The sequence below is a fragment of the Muntiacus reevesi genome, chromosome 2 (genome assembly GCF_963930625.1).
Source record: "Muntiacus reevesi chromosome 2, mMunRee1.1, whole genome shotgun sequence".
Classification (NCBI taxonomy): domain Eukaryota; kingdom Metazoa; phylum Chordata; class Mammalia; order Artiodactyla; family Cervidae; genus Muntiacus; species Muntiacus reevesi.
This window is the reverse complement of record NC_089250.1, coordinates 204,191,041-204,205,586: the sequence shown is the minus strand read 5'-3', so window position 1 is coordinate 204,205,586 and position 14,546 is coordinate 204,191,041. Positions and strand designations below refer to the sequence as shown.

Genomic DNA, 14,546 nt, shown 5'->3' with positions numbered 1-14,546 from the left:
GATTTAAGAGTCAGGACTCCTGCATTCTGATGTCTAATTATACCACCAGCGGAATGTGTGCTCTTAGACAACCCTGCCCTTTGGGGGGCCTCAGTCTTCCCATTTCTGAATGGGTTCCTCCCATAACTGAAGCAGGAGCTTCATGGGGGGAGATCTGGAGACAAAGGGGCATTAACCATCAGTTATTTCTCAGGACCTCTGCAAAGGAGCCCCAGTGACAAAATGACTTGAACCCTTAGCTCTTAATGGACCTCGTCTTTCATGGACAAAGAGGGCTTGCTATGTGCTGTGATGGGCTACAAATGCTGTATGTATATCATCCAGTTTAAACTCCATAAACAATTTTTGGATACTACTATTATTATCCCCAGTTGATAAAGAGAATGAAGCTCAGGCTTAGAAAGATGAAGACATTTAGCCAAGCAGCAAAGGCAGAGGATTCAAACTCAGGTCTGCTGGATCCCACCTTATGTGTGATGGGCTGATTGTTCAGAGGTGGAAGAAGGCCCAAGAGATATTGGTTGAATGAATGAAGCAGGGTGGTGTGTGTGTGTGAAAGGAAACGCATTCAGAGCTTGAGGTTGAAGGAGGGAGGAGGGGGAGAAGGAAGGGGTCTGAACCTACTCATTCAACAAATATTCCTTGGGCAACTACAGCGTGCCAAGCCCTGTTCTGGGGCACCGTGTGTGCACTCTGAACCGAACAATCTCTGCCACAAGAGGCTTACATTCTAGGGGGGTGGGGGACAGAAAGCGATCAAATAAGGAAACACACAGACAAGGTCATTCACATGGTGGTAAGCGCTGAGATGAAAATAAAACGGCGTAGCAGGGAGGAGGTGAGTTTTGTGGTTCTGGAGGGGTGCATGGAGACAGGGCCTGAGGCGTGACCACCCCTTCCTCTCCAGGGGGACTGCCCGCCCGCCCCCACAGACGCCCATGCTTCAGTGCCCACCGGGTCCCCGCCTGCCCCAGCATCCCCTGCGCGGCGAAGTTGGGCGCCCCGGGGAGTCTGGCCACCATGCCACCTCCTCTCCTCTTCCTCCTCTTCCTTACCCCTATGGGAGTCAGGCCCGAGGATCCACGCCTAGTGGAGGCTAAAGGTATGTCCGGAGGGCAGAGGTGGATGGAAGGGCTGAAAATCTGGGTTCCGGCTGGGTGCCCTTGGCCGAGTCACTTACCCTCTCTGAGCCTCCATTTTGTTATCTGTAAAATCCAGGGCGGGATTGGAAGGACTCTGAGGACTCATCTACTCCTGGCTGTGGGGTTGGGGGCTCCTCACCCAGTGTGAGGAGTGAAGGGGCCTAGGGGTTCCTTTCTCCCCGCTTCCACTCACCCACCCCACCCCATCCCTCTCTCTCTCTCTCTCTCCACAGAGGGAGGCAATGCTGTGCTTCCATGCCTTGAAGGTTCCTCGGATGGTCCCCCTGAACACCTGGCCTGGTTTCGGGGCTCCCAATTAAAACCCTTCTTAGAGTTGAGCCTGGGGTTACCAGGCCTGGGCATCCATGTGGGGCCTCTGGGCACCGTGAAGGAGCCCCAGGGAACCCTGCTGTTTCTCTTCAATGTCTCCAAACATATGGGGGGCTTCTACCTGTGCCAGCCAGGCCCACCTTCTGAGCAGGGCTGGCAGCCCGGCTGGACGGTCAGCGTGAAGGGCAGCGGTGAGGTCCGGGCTGGGGCAGGGAGGGCTGGGTGAGAAGAGGGAGGCCTACCAGAGATGGAGGAGGTCCAGCGGCTGAAATGAATCCGGAGGGAGGGGCCGGAGGGGCTGAGGGACAAGCTGGAAGCTAGTTTTAGGTGGCTTCTAAAAACCCCTGTGGCTTTATGACGTCAGCGCCGTGGCTCTATGTCTTTCACTCTTTTCTCTGAGTCGCTCTCTCTCTGTCTCTCTCTGGGTCTTTGCCTCTGCCTTTCTGGGTCTCTGTATCTCTCTTCCTCTCCTGGATGTCTCTGTATTCTGGTTCTGGGTATCTTCCCAGGGAAACTGTTCCGGTGGAATGCTTCAGACCTCAACGACCTAGGCTGTGACTCGGGGAAAAGAACCTCAACGGGCCCCAGGGCCTCTTCTGGTCACCTCACAAAGTCCCTGCTGCACGTGTGGGGCTGGGACCACTTTAGGGAGATCTCACACACAGAAGCGGCCTGCGCTCCATCTAATAGCACATTGAACCAGAGCAACAACCGTGGTAAGGTGATGGCGGAGGGGGGATGCCAGGAAGAGGGGGGATGGTGACTGGGACCTGGGTGATCTGCAGGGGAGGGGGGACCCCCCACCCCAAGCATTACACCTTCCTAGCCGTGGCTCTCCCTGCCCCAGACCTCACTGTGGCCCCGGGCTCCACGCTCTTGCTGTCCTGTGGGGCCTCCCGTGCCTCCCTCGTCAGAGGCTCTGTCTCCTGGATCCACAAGTATCCCATGAAGCCTGATGTCAAATTGCTGAGCCTAAACGTGAGCGAACATGCCCAGCGCAGAGAGATGTGGGTCATGGGCACCCTTGGGGGAAAGGTGGTTCTGTTACTGCCTGAGGCTACAGCTCAAGATGCTGACACCTATCGTTGTAACCACGGCAACAAGACCACCCAGATGCAGCTGAAGGTCACTGCCCAGTCAGGTAGAGTTTCTCCCAACTGTGGCTCATCTGAGTGGCTGGGGCAGGGAGGGCTGGCTGAGGAGAGGGAAGAACTGGATGCTAGGCAACCTTGGCCCCTTGATCTGAGACCCAGTACCAGCTTCATCATCCCAAATTCCAACCTCTACACTGAACACCGACCCCAGCTCTTTTCCTCCCTTGCTTCCGAGACACCCACTTTTCCTTGTCTTCTCCTACCACTGGTTATTTTCTCCCATAGACTTTGGGGGAGTCTTCCTCCCTCCCTCACACCTCACTGTTGAAGCCCTGAGCCCTCTTCTTGTGTCTGTCTACACTCCCGCATCCTGTTTGACTCCCAGGCCTCTTTAGGCCACCAGGCTTTGTGACTCAATTTTAGGCTCCATCACACCCCACACCCAGCCAACACCTGGAACTGCCATTTGATATCCCATGGACACTGCAAGCTCAACCTTTACAAAATCAAGCTCGATAGTCTTCTGGGTGGCCCTGTGTAAGTGAAGGACACCTTGCCCACATGCCCACGCCAGGAACCTGGGCATCCTTCCTTTTTTCTTACCCATCCATCAAATTGATCACAATGTTCTGCCCATTCTGTCTGCCTTCATTCAATCCTATCGTGCTATTGCAACCACAGCTCTCATACTCAGTCTGAATTTTCCCTGCTAACTTAACCTCAGCACATGGCCACATCCCACCTCTAACCTTGTGAACTCCACTCTGCCCTTCACACTGACCATGGCTGTTCTTAGCTGCAGCAGGAAGCTGATCATCTTGCTCCTCTAAATCCTAACATAGCATCTGATGATAGTCATAGTTTGTCCATGGTTTGCTTAATAGATGCCGCTGCAGGCCCTGTGCGAGGTTCCGGGTCCTCAGAGGGAGGGAAGAGAGCCCTCCATGTAGCTTGGGATTTTGAGGATATGTATCTGGCCAGGGTCTCTCAGACTTATGGCGCTTTGAGGAACTGAGGCTGAAAAGCAAGATGCCAGCCTGGGGTCTTCATCTCATAGCTCCTTCCCCCTACCAGTATGGCATTGGCTGCTGGAGACTGGTGTCTGGAAAGTCCCTGTTGTGACTTTAATTTATCTGATCTTCTGCCTGACTTCCCTGGTGGGTTTTCTTTATCTTCGAAGAGGTGAGTCATGTTCGTCTTCCCAAGCCTTACCCCTCCTTCCTCAGGAGAGCCCACTCTGGCCAGTCTGACAACCATTTTCCCTCCCACACCTCCCCACCAGACCTCAGAATCCCGCCCTCCCTCCTTTTCTACCCTCCCCAAACGACCCGAGCCCTTTGGAATTTGAACTCCCATCTCCTCCAAGTTATCTCCCAGCATCTCCCAAATCTTCACTCTTGAGTTTCTCCTCTGATTATTCCCCTTAACTCCCACCAGCCCTGATCCTGAGGAGGAAAAGAAAGCGAATGACAGATCCCACTAGAAGGTAATGATTCCAGTGCCCTCCACGCTCTCGCTCCTACACTTTGACTTTACACTTTGCACTCAGTTTCCTCTGCTCATGGTGTCTTTTCTCCATCTCTATGGTTGAAATGCTGTCCAGCCTTCAAAGACCAGCACCAAAGCCACCTCCTCTGTGAAGTCCTCCTTGGATGATCACAGATCCCTCTGTAGGCTATGTCAGAAGAGAGGTGTTAACTAATAACAAGTGACCACATTTTTTTTTTTTGGCTTCACTGGGTCTTAGTTCAGGCAAGCAGGATCTTCTGTCTTCCCTGCTGTATGCGGAATCTTTAGTTGCGGCATGCATACTCTTGGTTACAACATGTGGGATCTCGTTCCCCAATCAGGGATGGAACCTGGCCTCCTACACTGGGAGCACATCTTAGCCACGGGACCACCAGGGAAGTTTCAACAAGTGACCACATTTTAACCTCGAAGGGTTTAGCCTGAATCTTTTTAAAAAATATTTCTATTTATTTATTTTTGGCTGTGCTGGGTCTTCTTGCTTCGCGGGCTTTTCTCTAGCTGCCCAGAGTGGGCGCTACTCTCTAGCTGTGGTGCCCGGGCTTCTCATTGCGGTGGCTTCTCTTGTTGTGGAGCACTGGCTCTAGGGTGAGCAAGCTTCAGTAGCTGCAGTGCGTGGACTCAGTAGTTGAGGTTTTGGGGCTCTAGAGCACAGACTCCATAGTTATGGCTCACAGGCTCAGCTGCTCTGCAGCATGTGCGATCTTCCACGATCAAGGATCAAACTAGTGTCTCCTGCATTGGCAGGCGTATTCTCTACCACTGCGCCACCAGGGAAGCCCTAGCCTGAATCTTGAGGCCTGGCCTCAAGTGCAACTCCCTTTTCCTCCCCCAGGTTCTTCAAAGTGACGCCTCCCCCGGGAAACGGAGCCAGCAGCCAGTACGGAAACATGCTTTCCCTCTCCATGCCCCACTCTGGCACGGGTAGGTACCTGACCCAGAGCGTGCACCCCACGCATCTTCCTCCAGCCTCCGGAGCTCCAAGTCTTCCCGAGCTCGGAGCGCCGCCTTCAGTGAAGAGCCCGCCCCCGCGACGCTGAGCCCCGCCTACATCTGAGCCCCGCCCCCAAGACTAAGGCCCGCCCCCCAGAGCTCATATCCCCGCCCCCAGGACTCGGGACCCTAAGTCGGGTTGCGGGAGCAGAACCTCGTCTCTAGTTTTAAGTCCCGCCTCTGCCCTGGCTCAAGGCTGGGTACCAAGATGCGGAGTCCTCCAGCAGGGCCTGGAAGCATCCTCTGCCCGTAGCCCTGATCGCCTCCATCTCTTCTCACCCGCCAGGACGCGCCCTGCGATGGGCTGCGGGCCTCGGAGCCGCAGCGCCGTCCTACGGAAACCCGCGCAGCGACGTCCAGGAGGCCAGAGCCGCGGGGTCCCGGAGCCCGCCAGGAACCGGTGATTGATGGGGGTGGTGATTACTCACATGAGAGGTGTCGGAGCGGTCTGGGGTAGGAATAGTGGACCGGGGCCTAAAGGAGGGGGCCCGTGACCCAGTTCCCACCTCCATCCCCGAACCCCAGGCCCGGAAGAAGAGGAAGGGGAGGCCTACGAGGAACCGGACAGTGAAGAGGGCTCCGAGTTTTACGAGAACGACTCCAAGCTTGGGCAGGACCAACTCTCCCAGGGTAAGACTGTTCTCCCCCATCCCACCTCCTCGGGGCCGTGGGCTGTGGGCCCTCGTTGGATGCCCCTCCTTTCCCACCAGATGGCAGCGGCTATGAGAACCCTGAGGAAGGGAGCTTGGATCCTCAGGATGAAGACTCCTTTTCTAACGGTAATCTGGGGACCTCGTGGGGCCTCGGAGACTCGGGAGAACCCACAGGGCTGGGAATCCCCTACAGGGCAGAGTGGTCACTGGAGTTCTCTTTTTCCTGCAGGAGCTGAGTCTTATGAGAATGAAGATGAAGAACTGGCCCCGACTGTCACCAGGAAAACAGGTGTGTGTGAGGATGGTCAGTTCCTGTGGGGAGGTGGGGTGTGTGTGTGTGTGACCCAAAAGCCAGAAATGACTTCCATCTTCCTTCTCCAGACTTCCTGAGCCCCCATGGATCAGCTTGGGACCCCAGCAAGGAGGCAACCTCCCTTGGTGAGAAGTGCTTGGGACCTGCCTGTCTTGCCCAGATTGGGTTGATGTGGCCTTGGCTCTGAAGTCAGGCCCCACCTTGACCTTGGCTCTGACCCCCAACACAAGCCTAATCCTGACCTCAGGCTTGACTCTTAACCCTAACTTCAGCACTGACCCCACAGCCTATCCTGACCCCCAGTATCCATCCCCATCCTTCATCATCAACAGCAGCCCCAGTCTCAATGTACTTCCAGCCTGGACTTTGACCTCCAGCTCACCCCAGCCCCAGTGCAGACCTCAGCTTTGACCCAAGCTCTCTCTACAACCTCCTGACAACTCTGACTCTGACTCCTTCCAATTCTGTTCTTGACTTTTTCTCTGACCATGAATGTGATCTAACCCACATGTGACCAAACCTTACAATGAACAAGGGCCCAGAACCTGGTGCTAACCCTTCCTAGCACAATATTGCTCAAGCCCCTAAGGCCCCCCTCCATTTCTTAGGCTGTGCTTCCCTCCCCCAAGTCCCCAGGATGGCTCCTAGGCCTCCAACTCTCTGTACCCTGCCCACACAGGGTCCCAATCCTATGAGGATATGAGAGGGATCTTGTATGCAGCTCCCCAGCTCCGTTTCGTTCGAGCCCAGCCTGGTGCCAATCATGAGGAAGGTGGGTGCATCTCCTGCCACCTCCTGTGGTCCTCTGAGACTTCCTCCCTCCTGGCTGACTTCCAGCTCTACTTACATCTTACCTCTTCCTGGTTCTGACCAGATGCAGACTCTTATGAGAACATGGATAACCCCGATGGACCAGAACCGGCATGGGGAGGAGGGGCTCGCATGGGGTGGAGCACTAGGTGACTCCCTTCAGGTAAGCTGGGAACTGCCCTTCAAGGATGCGAAAGAAGGGAGATGAATAGGGATGGAAGTGGGGTGCTGGCTGCTGGACCTGTTCCCCATCACCCTTTCTTCTCCATAGCCTGGGCCTCCTCAGGGCCCTGAGGTCCTCACCCGACTTCGAAATCTGGGACCCCAAGAAGACAGCGTCAGCCTCTGGAGCAATGTTTTGTCATCCTTTGGATGTGTGTAACTGTGTGTGTGTGTGTGTGTGTGTGTGTGTGTGTGTGTATAAAAGCGAAACTTCAGCCCCCTTTGCACTCCCCAAATAAACTGTGTGTGTGTGTGCTCAGTTGCTCAGTCATGCCTGACTCTTTGCAACCCCATGGACTGTAGCCCACCAGGCTCCTCTGTTCATGGGATTTCCCAGGCAAGAATATTGAAGTGGGTGACCATTTTTCTCCTCCAGGGGATCTTCCTGACCCAGGGATCGAACCCACGTCTCCCATGTCTCCTGCATTGGCAGGCAGATTCTTTATCACTGAGCCACCTGGGAAGCCCAAACTCAGTGACCTCTTCCGATCCTGGGACACAGTGCCCTTGTGGGGGAGGGGAAGGGAAGATGCGAACGCTGGTGCTCCCAGCCCCTCCGGAATCCAGCGGAGGAGGGAGAACTGTGTCTTGGGGACCACAGGGCCTTTCCCCCCGTGACTTGGCTTGCACTCATCTCCCTTACTTGCCTGCCATTCCTGCCATTCAGGCATTCAGTCATGGTTCATTCAGCAGTTGTATGAGGGGCACCAACTGAAGAGGAAGCAATCCAGGAATTGGCAGTCATCACTTCCATTTATTATTTTATTTATTTGGCTGTCCCGGGTCTTAGTTGCAGCACTCCGGATCTGCAGTCTTGGATGCGGCATGTGGGCTCTTTAGCTTCGGCATTTCCACCCCTTACTGTGTAGGCTCTTCATTGTGGAGCACAGGCTTCTCTTGTTGCAGAGCATGGGCTCTAGAGGGTTCAGTCATTACAGCATGTGGCTCTCTTTAGTTGTGGCACACGGGCTTAGTTGCCCATGGCATGTAGGATCTTAGTTCACTGACCAGGGTGCGAACTCTGGTCCCCTGCTTTGGGAGCACAGTCTTAGCCACTGGACTACCAGGGAAGTCCCATCACTGTTATTTACTGAGTGTCTACTATAGTCTGACATCAATGAATGCATTTAATCTTTCCAATCACCTCACAAGGTTATTAAGCTCATGTGCCAAGACTGTGTCAAAATATTTTATATTTATTACATGTGTATGTATGTTTGTATATATTAACTCATTTTACCTCCACAAACAACCTTATTTCGTAGATGACGAACCTGAGGCAGAGACACTAAATTACACGCCCAAGGCTTGCCTAGTTAATAAAGATCGGGGTCAGGATTTGAACTCTGGCAGTCTAATTCCAGAACCTATATCATTCTTGACACCCTCCCTTCCCAAGTGCAATTTTGTAGATGAAAATCCGGAGGCCAGGTCACATGACTAGCACTTCATAGAGCTGAATCCAGAAACCTGGCTCCTGTTCTAGCCACTGTGCCTATTACCTGGTAAACTGCCTGTAATGTAAACCACAGATACCAAGACTTCAGAGCTAAAAGTCTCCAGGCCCTGAAACTATGATGTAGCAAGCTCCACCACACCCAGATTCCTGTCTCAGGCAAAGATGGACTCGGTCATTGACAGTTTTGGTATCTTCTGCATGGCTGCCCCAGCTCCAATGCTCTTCTGAAAATTGGTATCTGAAACCTCATCCCTCTCCTGCTCTCTGTAAGACTGCCTGGACTTTTTCAATACCTACATTTTTATTTCTAGAATTCTTTTTCTTTTTCAATTAACCTTTTTATTTTGTATTGGAGTATAGCTGATTAACAATGTTGTAAATAGTTTCAGGTAGACAGCAAAGGGACTCAGCCATACATCTTTTTTTTTTTTCAATTTTTTGCTGCACTGGGTCTTTCTTGCTGCAAGCAGGCTTTCTCTAGTAGCGGTGAGTGGGGCTACTCTTCATTGGGGTGTGTAGGCTTCTCATTGCAGTGGCTTCTCTTGTTGCAGAGCACAGAGGTCATGGGCTTAGTTGCTCTGCGGCATGTGGAATCTTTCTGGACCAGGGATCGAATCCGTGTCCCCTGCATTGTCAGGGGGGATTCTCAACCACCTTAACCACGAAGGAAGTCCTAGAATCCCTTTTATTAATGCTCCAGTTCTTTCTTCATAATGTCCTATGTTTATTATTGAGACTCTGTTCCTTCTTATCTCTGAAACTTTAAAACTTACTTTTCCCCTGGTGGCTTAGACGATAAAGAATCTGCCTGCAATGCAGGAGACCCGAGTTTGATCCCTGAGTTGGGAAGATCCCCTGGAGTAGGAAATAGCAAGCCACTCCAGTATTCTTGCCTGGAGAATTCCATAGACAGAGGAGCCTGGCAGGCTGTAGTCCATGGGGTTGCAGTGTCAGGCACTACTAAGCAACTAACACTTTCACTTTAGCTGTTTTAGTATACCTTCCTCATAGGATGATGGATCAGACATAGTTCTAATATTAATAAATGCTTTACAAGTAGCATCTCATTTTATCTTTATGACAATCCTATGAGGAAGATACACTAAAGTTATTGTTGCCTTAAAGCTGAGAAGACTGGGGCACAGAGAAGTTAAATACTTTAATTGCTAACCGACTTTAAGTAACTTACTCAAAATCATTGACCCTCACTGTTCCCAGTTATAAAGTAGGATTAGGGAGGAGGTGATTACTGTCATCTGTACATGGTGATGTCACCATGGAAGCATTCTTAGTTTCTCCTGCAGGAGTCCCCTGAGTTCCCTGGGCGCCACTCACATCTCCTGGGGCCAGCTTGATTTGGCTTCTGCCACAGTTTTACAGGCTACACGGGTTTCTTATCATTTTATTCAGAGCAAGCTTTTACACTAGAGGTTTGGTCTGAATCCAAACCCGTACTCCAATGGCTCTGGGAATTCTGATGACTTTTTCCAAGCTGTATGCCAGGGTGTGTGGATGGATTTTTTCCCCCCTCTGTCTTCTGTGCCCAGGAGAGATAGTCTTTTCTCAGCTCCCAGCTTTGTGCAGGGGGCTTAGTTTCAGCTCGCTGCTCTTCCTGAAACTGCAAACTTGACCTCTGTCCCCAGGTGGTCATTAGAACTCCAATCTTAGGGACCCCAGCATTCTGATGGGCTTCTGTTTCACTGCTGTGACTTTGGTTTCCTTCTTGATTTCTAGCACTGGGAAAATTCTGTCCTGCTTTTGAGCTCAGGTATGTACTAAGAGAAAGAAAAGAAAGAAAGTGATGCTTCCTGTTACATTTGCAAAGTGTATGTTTGGAGTGTGGGGGTTGGGAAGTGAACCTTCAGCATTTTCTTGGGCTTCCATCTTGGACACAGTCCATGTGGCAAAAAAGAAAATAAAATTCCCACATCTAGCTCAAGATTCACCCTCTCCCTACTGTACCCATCAACTAATGTAAACTCTCCATATTGCTGTAGTCCCCACCATTCTCTATTGTCTCTCACCCAGCGTGCTTCATTCATGTAGGTTTCCTGTCTATTCTTGAAGCATGTAAATTTGTGACTCCTAGTGAAAGCATCCTTCCTTTTTGAGGGTGAATTCAGGTCTGGGTCTTCTTTGTGCCTCTGGTACCCAATCAGAGGATGGCAAAGATGAAGAAATGAATGGGAAAGGAGGAGTCAGTGAAGGACTCTGGCAAGTCCTAAGATTTGGAGGGCAAAAACAGGAGTCTTGTGAGCTCGGTTACCTGGGGAATGCTTGGGGGAAGAGAGGAACCAAGGTGTGCCAACTCCAGCCCAGTGCTCTGGAATCAGACTATCTGGGTTTGATCCCAGATCCACTCTTTTCTGACTGTGTGACTCAAGCTCTCTGTGCTGCAGTTTCCTGCTCTGTAAAATAACCATTGTCATGATAGCTACATTAATGAGTCTTAAGTGAAATATGAAGCATGTGACAGCGGCATAGTAGTCACTCGAACATTGGCTATTTTTACTATTATTTTTAAAATATATATTTACTTATTTGGCTGTGCTGAGCCTTAGCTGTGGCATACGGAATCTTTGATCTTTGTTGTACCATGTGGAATCTTAGCTGGGGCATGTGGGGGTCTAGTTCTCTGACCAGGGATTGAATCCTGGCTCCCTGCATAGGGAGCACGGAGTCTTAACCACTGGACCACCAGGGAAGTCCTAGCTATTATAATTATTTGGCATTTATTAAAGGCCTCTGTGTCCCAAGAGCGAGAGGACACCCAGAACATTTGGGTCAGGACTTCCTTTAGCCAAGGGACCTGCTCAGAAGATGGCCACGCTCAAAGTTTCCCAACTTCCCACCTCATGATCTGTTTCTTTGGCAGGTACTGGACCACTTATAGCTCGTGAACAGGATTTAGGGAGACGGAGGCTTGAGGGAAATTTCAGGCCCTCAGAGTCACCCCTAGTTTGCAGGAGCCTCTCAGGTAGGGAGGGGCTCCCCAGGTGGCAAAGAATCCACCTGCCAATGCAGGAGACACAAGAGACGTGGGTTCAATCCCTGGGTTGGAAAGATCCCCTGGAGGAGAAAATGGCAACCTGCTCCAGTATTCTTGCCTGGGAAATCCCATGGACGGAGGAGCCTGGCGGGCTACGGTCCTTGGGTAACAAAGAGTTGGACACGACTGAGAGGCTGAGCATGCTCAGGTAGGGACCAAGGTGGCAGAAAGACTTTTGGTGCAGTCTCTATTCTTCCAGCTTTGCTGCAAAGAGAAGATGATTTCCTGGGACTGGGAAGTCCTTGGAGTCCACGCTGCCAGAGCCAGAGTCTTTGTCCCTTGGGAAACAGCCCCACCTGCTGGGCTTGTGTGACTTCAGTCTTGACTTTGGCTGAGTTTATTTGGAGGACTTAAGATGTGGGCTAACTCGAGGTATATGTGTAGTGGATATCAGTGTGGCAGAGGAGGGGGATGGGATAGGATGTGGGTGGCTGTCAAGATGCTGTATTGGATGGGTGTGTTAAGCACACACCTCTGTGTGTGAGAGACAGCTGGTGTTGGCTTTATGCTGTGTGGGCGTTCTGTGCGAAATATGGTATGGCGTGTATAGTGTAAGGTGTCAGGGGTGTGAAAATTAATAAAGGGAACCCTCACTAAAGTGCAGTTGAAGGGGATGCTTTCATCAGTTACAGGAACAGTTGTCAGTTGAAGACACTCATCATCAATTACAGGAAGAACTGTCAGTTAAAGACCCTAATGGAAGAACCATGGACTGGAAAGAATCTTCAGTTACAGGTCCCAAGAGGAAAAGATGTACATTTCATCTCCTAGAAGAAATCCATTACCCCAGCAACTCGGACAGTGAGAAGCCATCATTACCCTGAACTCCCACTTTTCTCCAGTGGACATTCCTTCAAAACAACCCCTCCCAGTGTCTTCCCTTTTTTTCCTATACAATGACCTTCTCTGTTTATTGGTCTTGCCTGTGGCTTTTGCTATAACTTCCTTGTTCTCTACTGTTCCTGAATAAATCTATTCTTGCTGGTAAAAATAACTGACTTTGGTTTTGTCTTTTTGGCTGTGCCACGCCCCTTGAGGGATCTCTAACCAGGGATTGAACCCTGACCCTTGGCAGTGAAAGCGAGGAGTCCTAACCACTGGACTGCCAGGGAATTCTCTACAATAACTGACTTTTATTTAGGTCAACAGGGGTCATGCGATTGGAGGCAATGTGGGAGGTGTGACATGTAGGAGGGGATGTGTCTGTGCTGTGTGTGTTGAGGTGCATCTGATATAGGAGTTGTGAATACTGTAGCGTGTGGAGGGTAGGTAACCTCTGAGGTACCCAGTGTCTTTGCTGGGTCAGTTGGAAAAATATAATGAAAAAACAAAACCTTCTTCCAACTCAGAAAGCCTCTCTACAGAGGTGGTAGAGACAGAAAACCATTTTATTACTAAATAAGCATTAAATAGAATTAGATGCACATCACAGGCAATCCCCTAAGAGACTGATTGCAAAAGCTGAAAGAAATCTCACACTTTCGTATAAGCCAAGCAGGTATAACCCATTATCCTCTTTTCAATATAAATATTCAAAACCATATCCTGTTTCCGATGACTAGGCCTCAAGAAGGGGACTTGACTTCACCTTTAGACATACGTAGTAGATCACACTTTCTCATGGCGATTGGCTTTTATCCAAGGGTGAAACAAGCTTTTAGCATCTTTCAGATGGTAAGTGGTTTTGTATATTGCAGGAGAGCTTCTACAAGTTAGGCTGTTAGTCTCCCGTTGGAGCTGGAGCTATTTCCCCTGACACTTACCTTTCAAAAAGATGGCTCCAGAACTTATTCACAGAACAGAAACAGACTCACAGAAGAAGAAAAGTTCATGATTACCAAAGGGGAAAGGGTGGGGGGTGGGTTGGGATCAATTAGGAGTTTGCCATTAGCAGATACAATTACTATATACAAAATAGATAAACAACAAAGTCCTATTGTATAGCACAGAGGACTATATTTAGTATCTTATAATAAACTATAATGGAAAAGAATTTGAAAAAGAAAAAATATATAAAACTGAATCATGGACTTCCCTGGTGGCACAGTGGATGAGTCTGCCTGCGTTAGCAGGGGACATGGGTTTGATTCCTGGTCTGGGAAGATTCCACATGCTACCGAACAATTAAGGCTGTGCACCACAAATACCGATCCCGTGAAGCCCATGCCTAGAGTCTGTGCTCCTCAACAAGAGAAGTCACCACAGTGAGAAGTCTGGGCAGCACAACGAAGAGTAACCGCCCACGCCCCCTCTCCCCACTGCAACCAAAGAAAGCCTGCACAAAGCAAGGAAGACCCAGTCCAGCCAAAAAAAGAAAAAATAAAATAAAACGTTGGCAACCCACTCCAGTATTCTTGCCTGGGAAAGTCCATGGATAGAGGAGTCTGGCAGGCTGAAGTCCATGGGATTACATGACTGAGCATGTGTGCACGAGGGTGGAGGGAGATGGGTTGGTAGCAATAAAGTGGTAGAACTAAATAAATAAAATAAAATAAAATAAAACGTTGATGTAAAAAAAAGCTAACCTTAAAAAACAAACAAACAAAACTGAATCGCCGTGTTGTACACCAGAAACGAACACAATGTTTTAAATCAACTCTACTTCAACTGAAACACACACACACAGATTTACACACATTTTGAAAAGTTCCAAGAAAGAAATTCTGAAAGAGTGAAGGGGGAGAAGTCATGATCCTTATTTTCAACAGGGAGAATTAAACCTCTTATTTTTCATTTGTGTTTGCCCTTCCAGGTTTTTTGCGAGGCGGGTGTTCTTAGGTGCATATCCAGGGACAGTGTTCCAAGAGTGCAAGCTGTGTTGATATGGCCCGTGTAGTGTCTGTCGGGACGTCCTGTGTGAGGAACGCTGTAGGACGGAATTCGGAGAGCTGTATGGTGTTGCGGAGAAGGCGATGGCACCCCACTCCAGTACTCTTGCCTGGAAAATCCCATGG

At 50.3% G+C, this 14,546-nt stretch overlaps 1 protein-coding gene across 1 annotated transcript; it reads left to right on the top strand.

Annotated features, from left to right (window-relative positions):
* The first annotated feature begins 1,020 nt into the window (after positions 1 to 1,020).
* Positions 1,021 to 12,552, top strand: CD19 (CD19 molecule). Its single transcript, XM_065919294.1, has 15 exons — positions 1,021 to 1,102; positions 1,376 to 1,663; positions 1,982 to 2,188; positions 2,320 to 2,613; positions 3,641 to 3,748; positions 4,004 to 4,052; positions 4,929 to 5,017; positions 5,373 to 5,486; positions 5,612 to 5,716; positions 5,797 to 5,865; positions 5,969 to 6,028; positions 6,121 to 6,177; positions 6,732 to 6,824; positions 6,927 to 7,025; positions 10,278 to 12,552. The coding sequence occupies exons 1-14, from the start codon at positions 1,021 to 1,023 to the stop codon at positions 7,013 to 7,015; spliced, it is 1,704 nt and encodes a 567-aa protein (XP_065775366.1). The 3' UTR covers positions 7,016 to 7,025; positions 10,278 to 12,552.
* Positions 12,553 to 14,546: the final 1,994 nt, after the last annotated feature.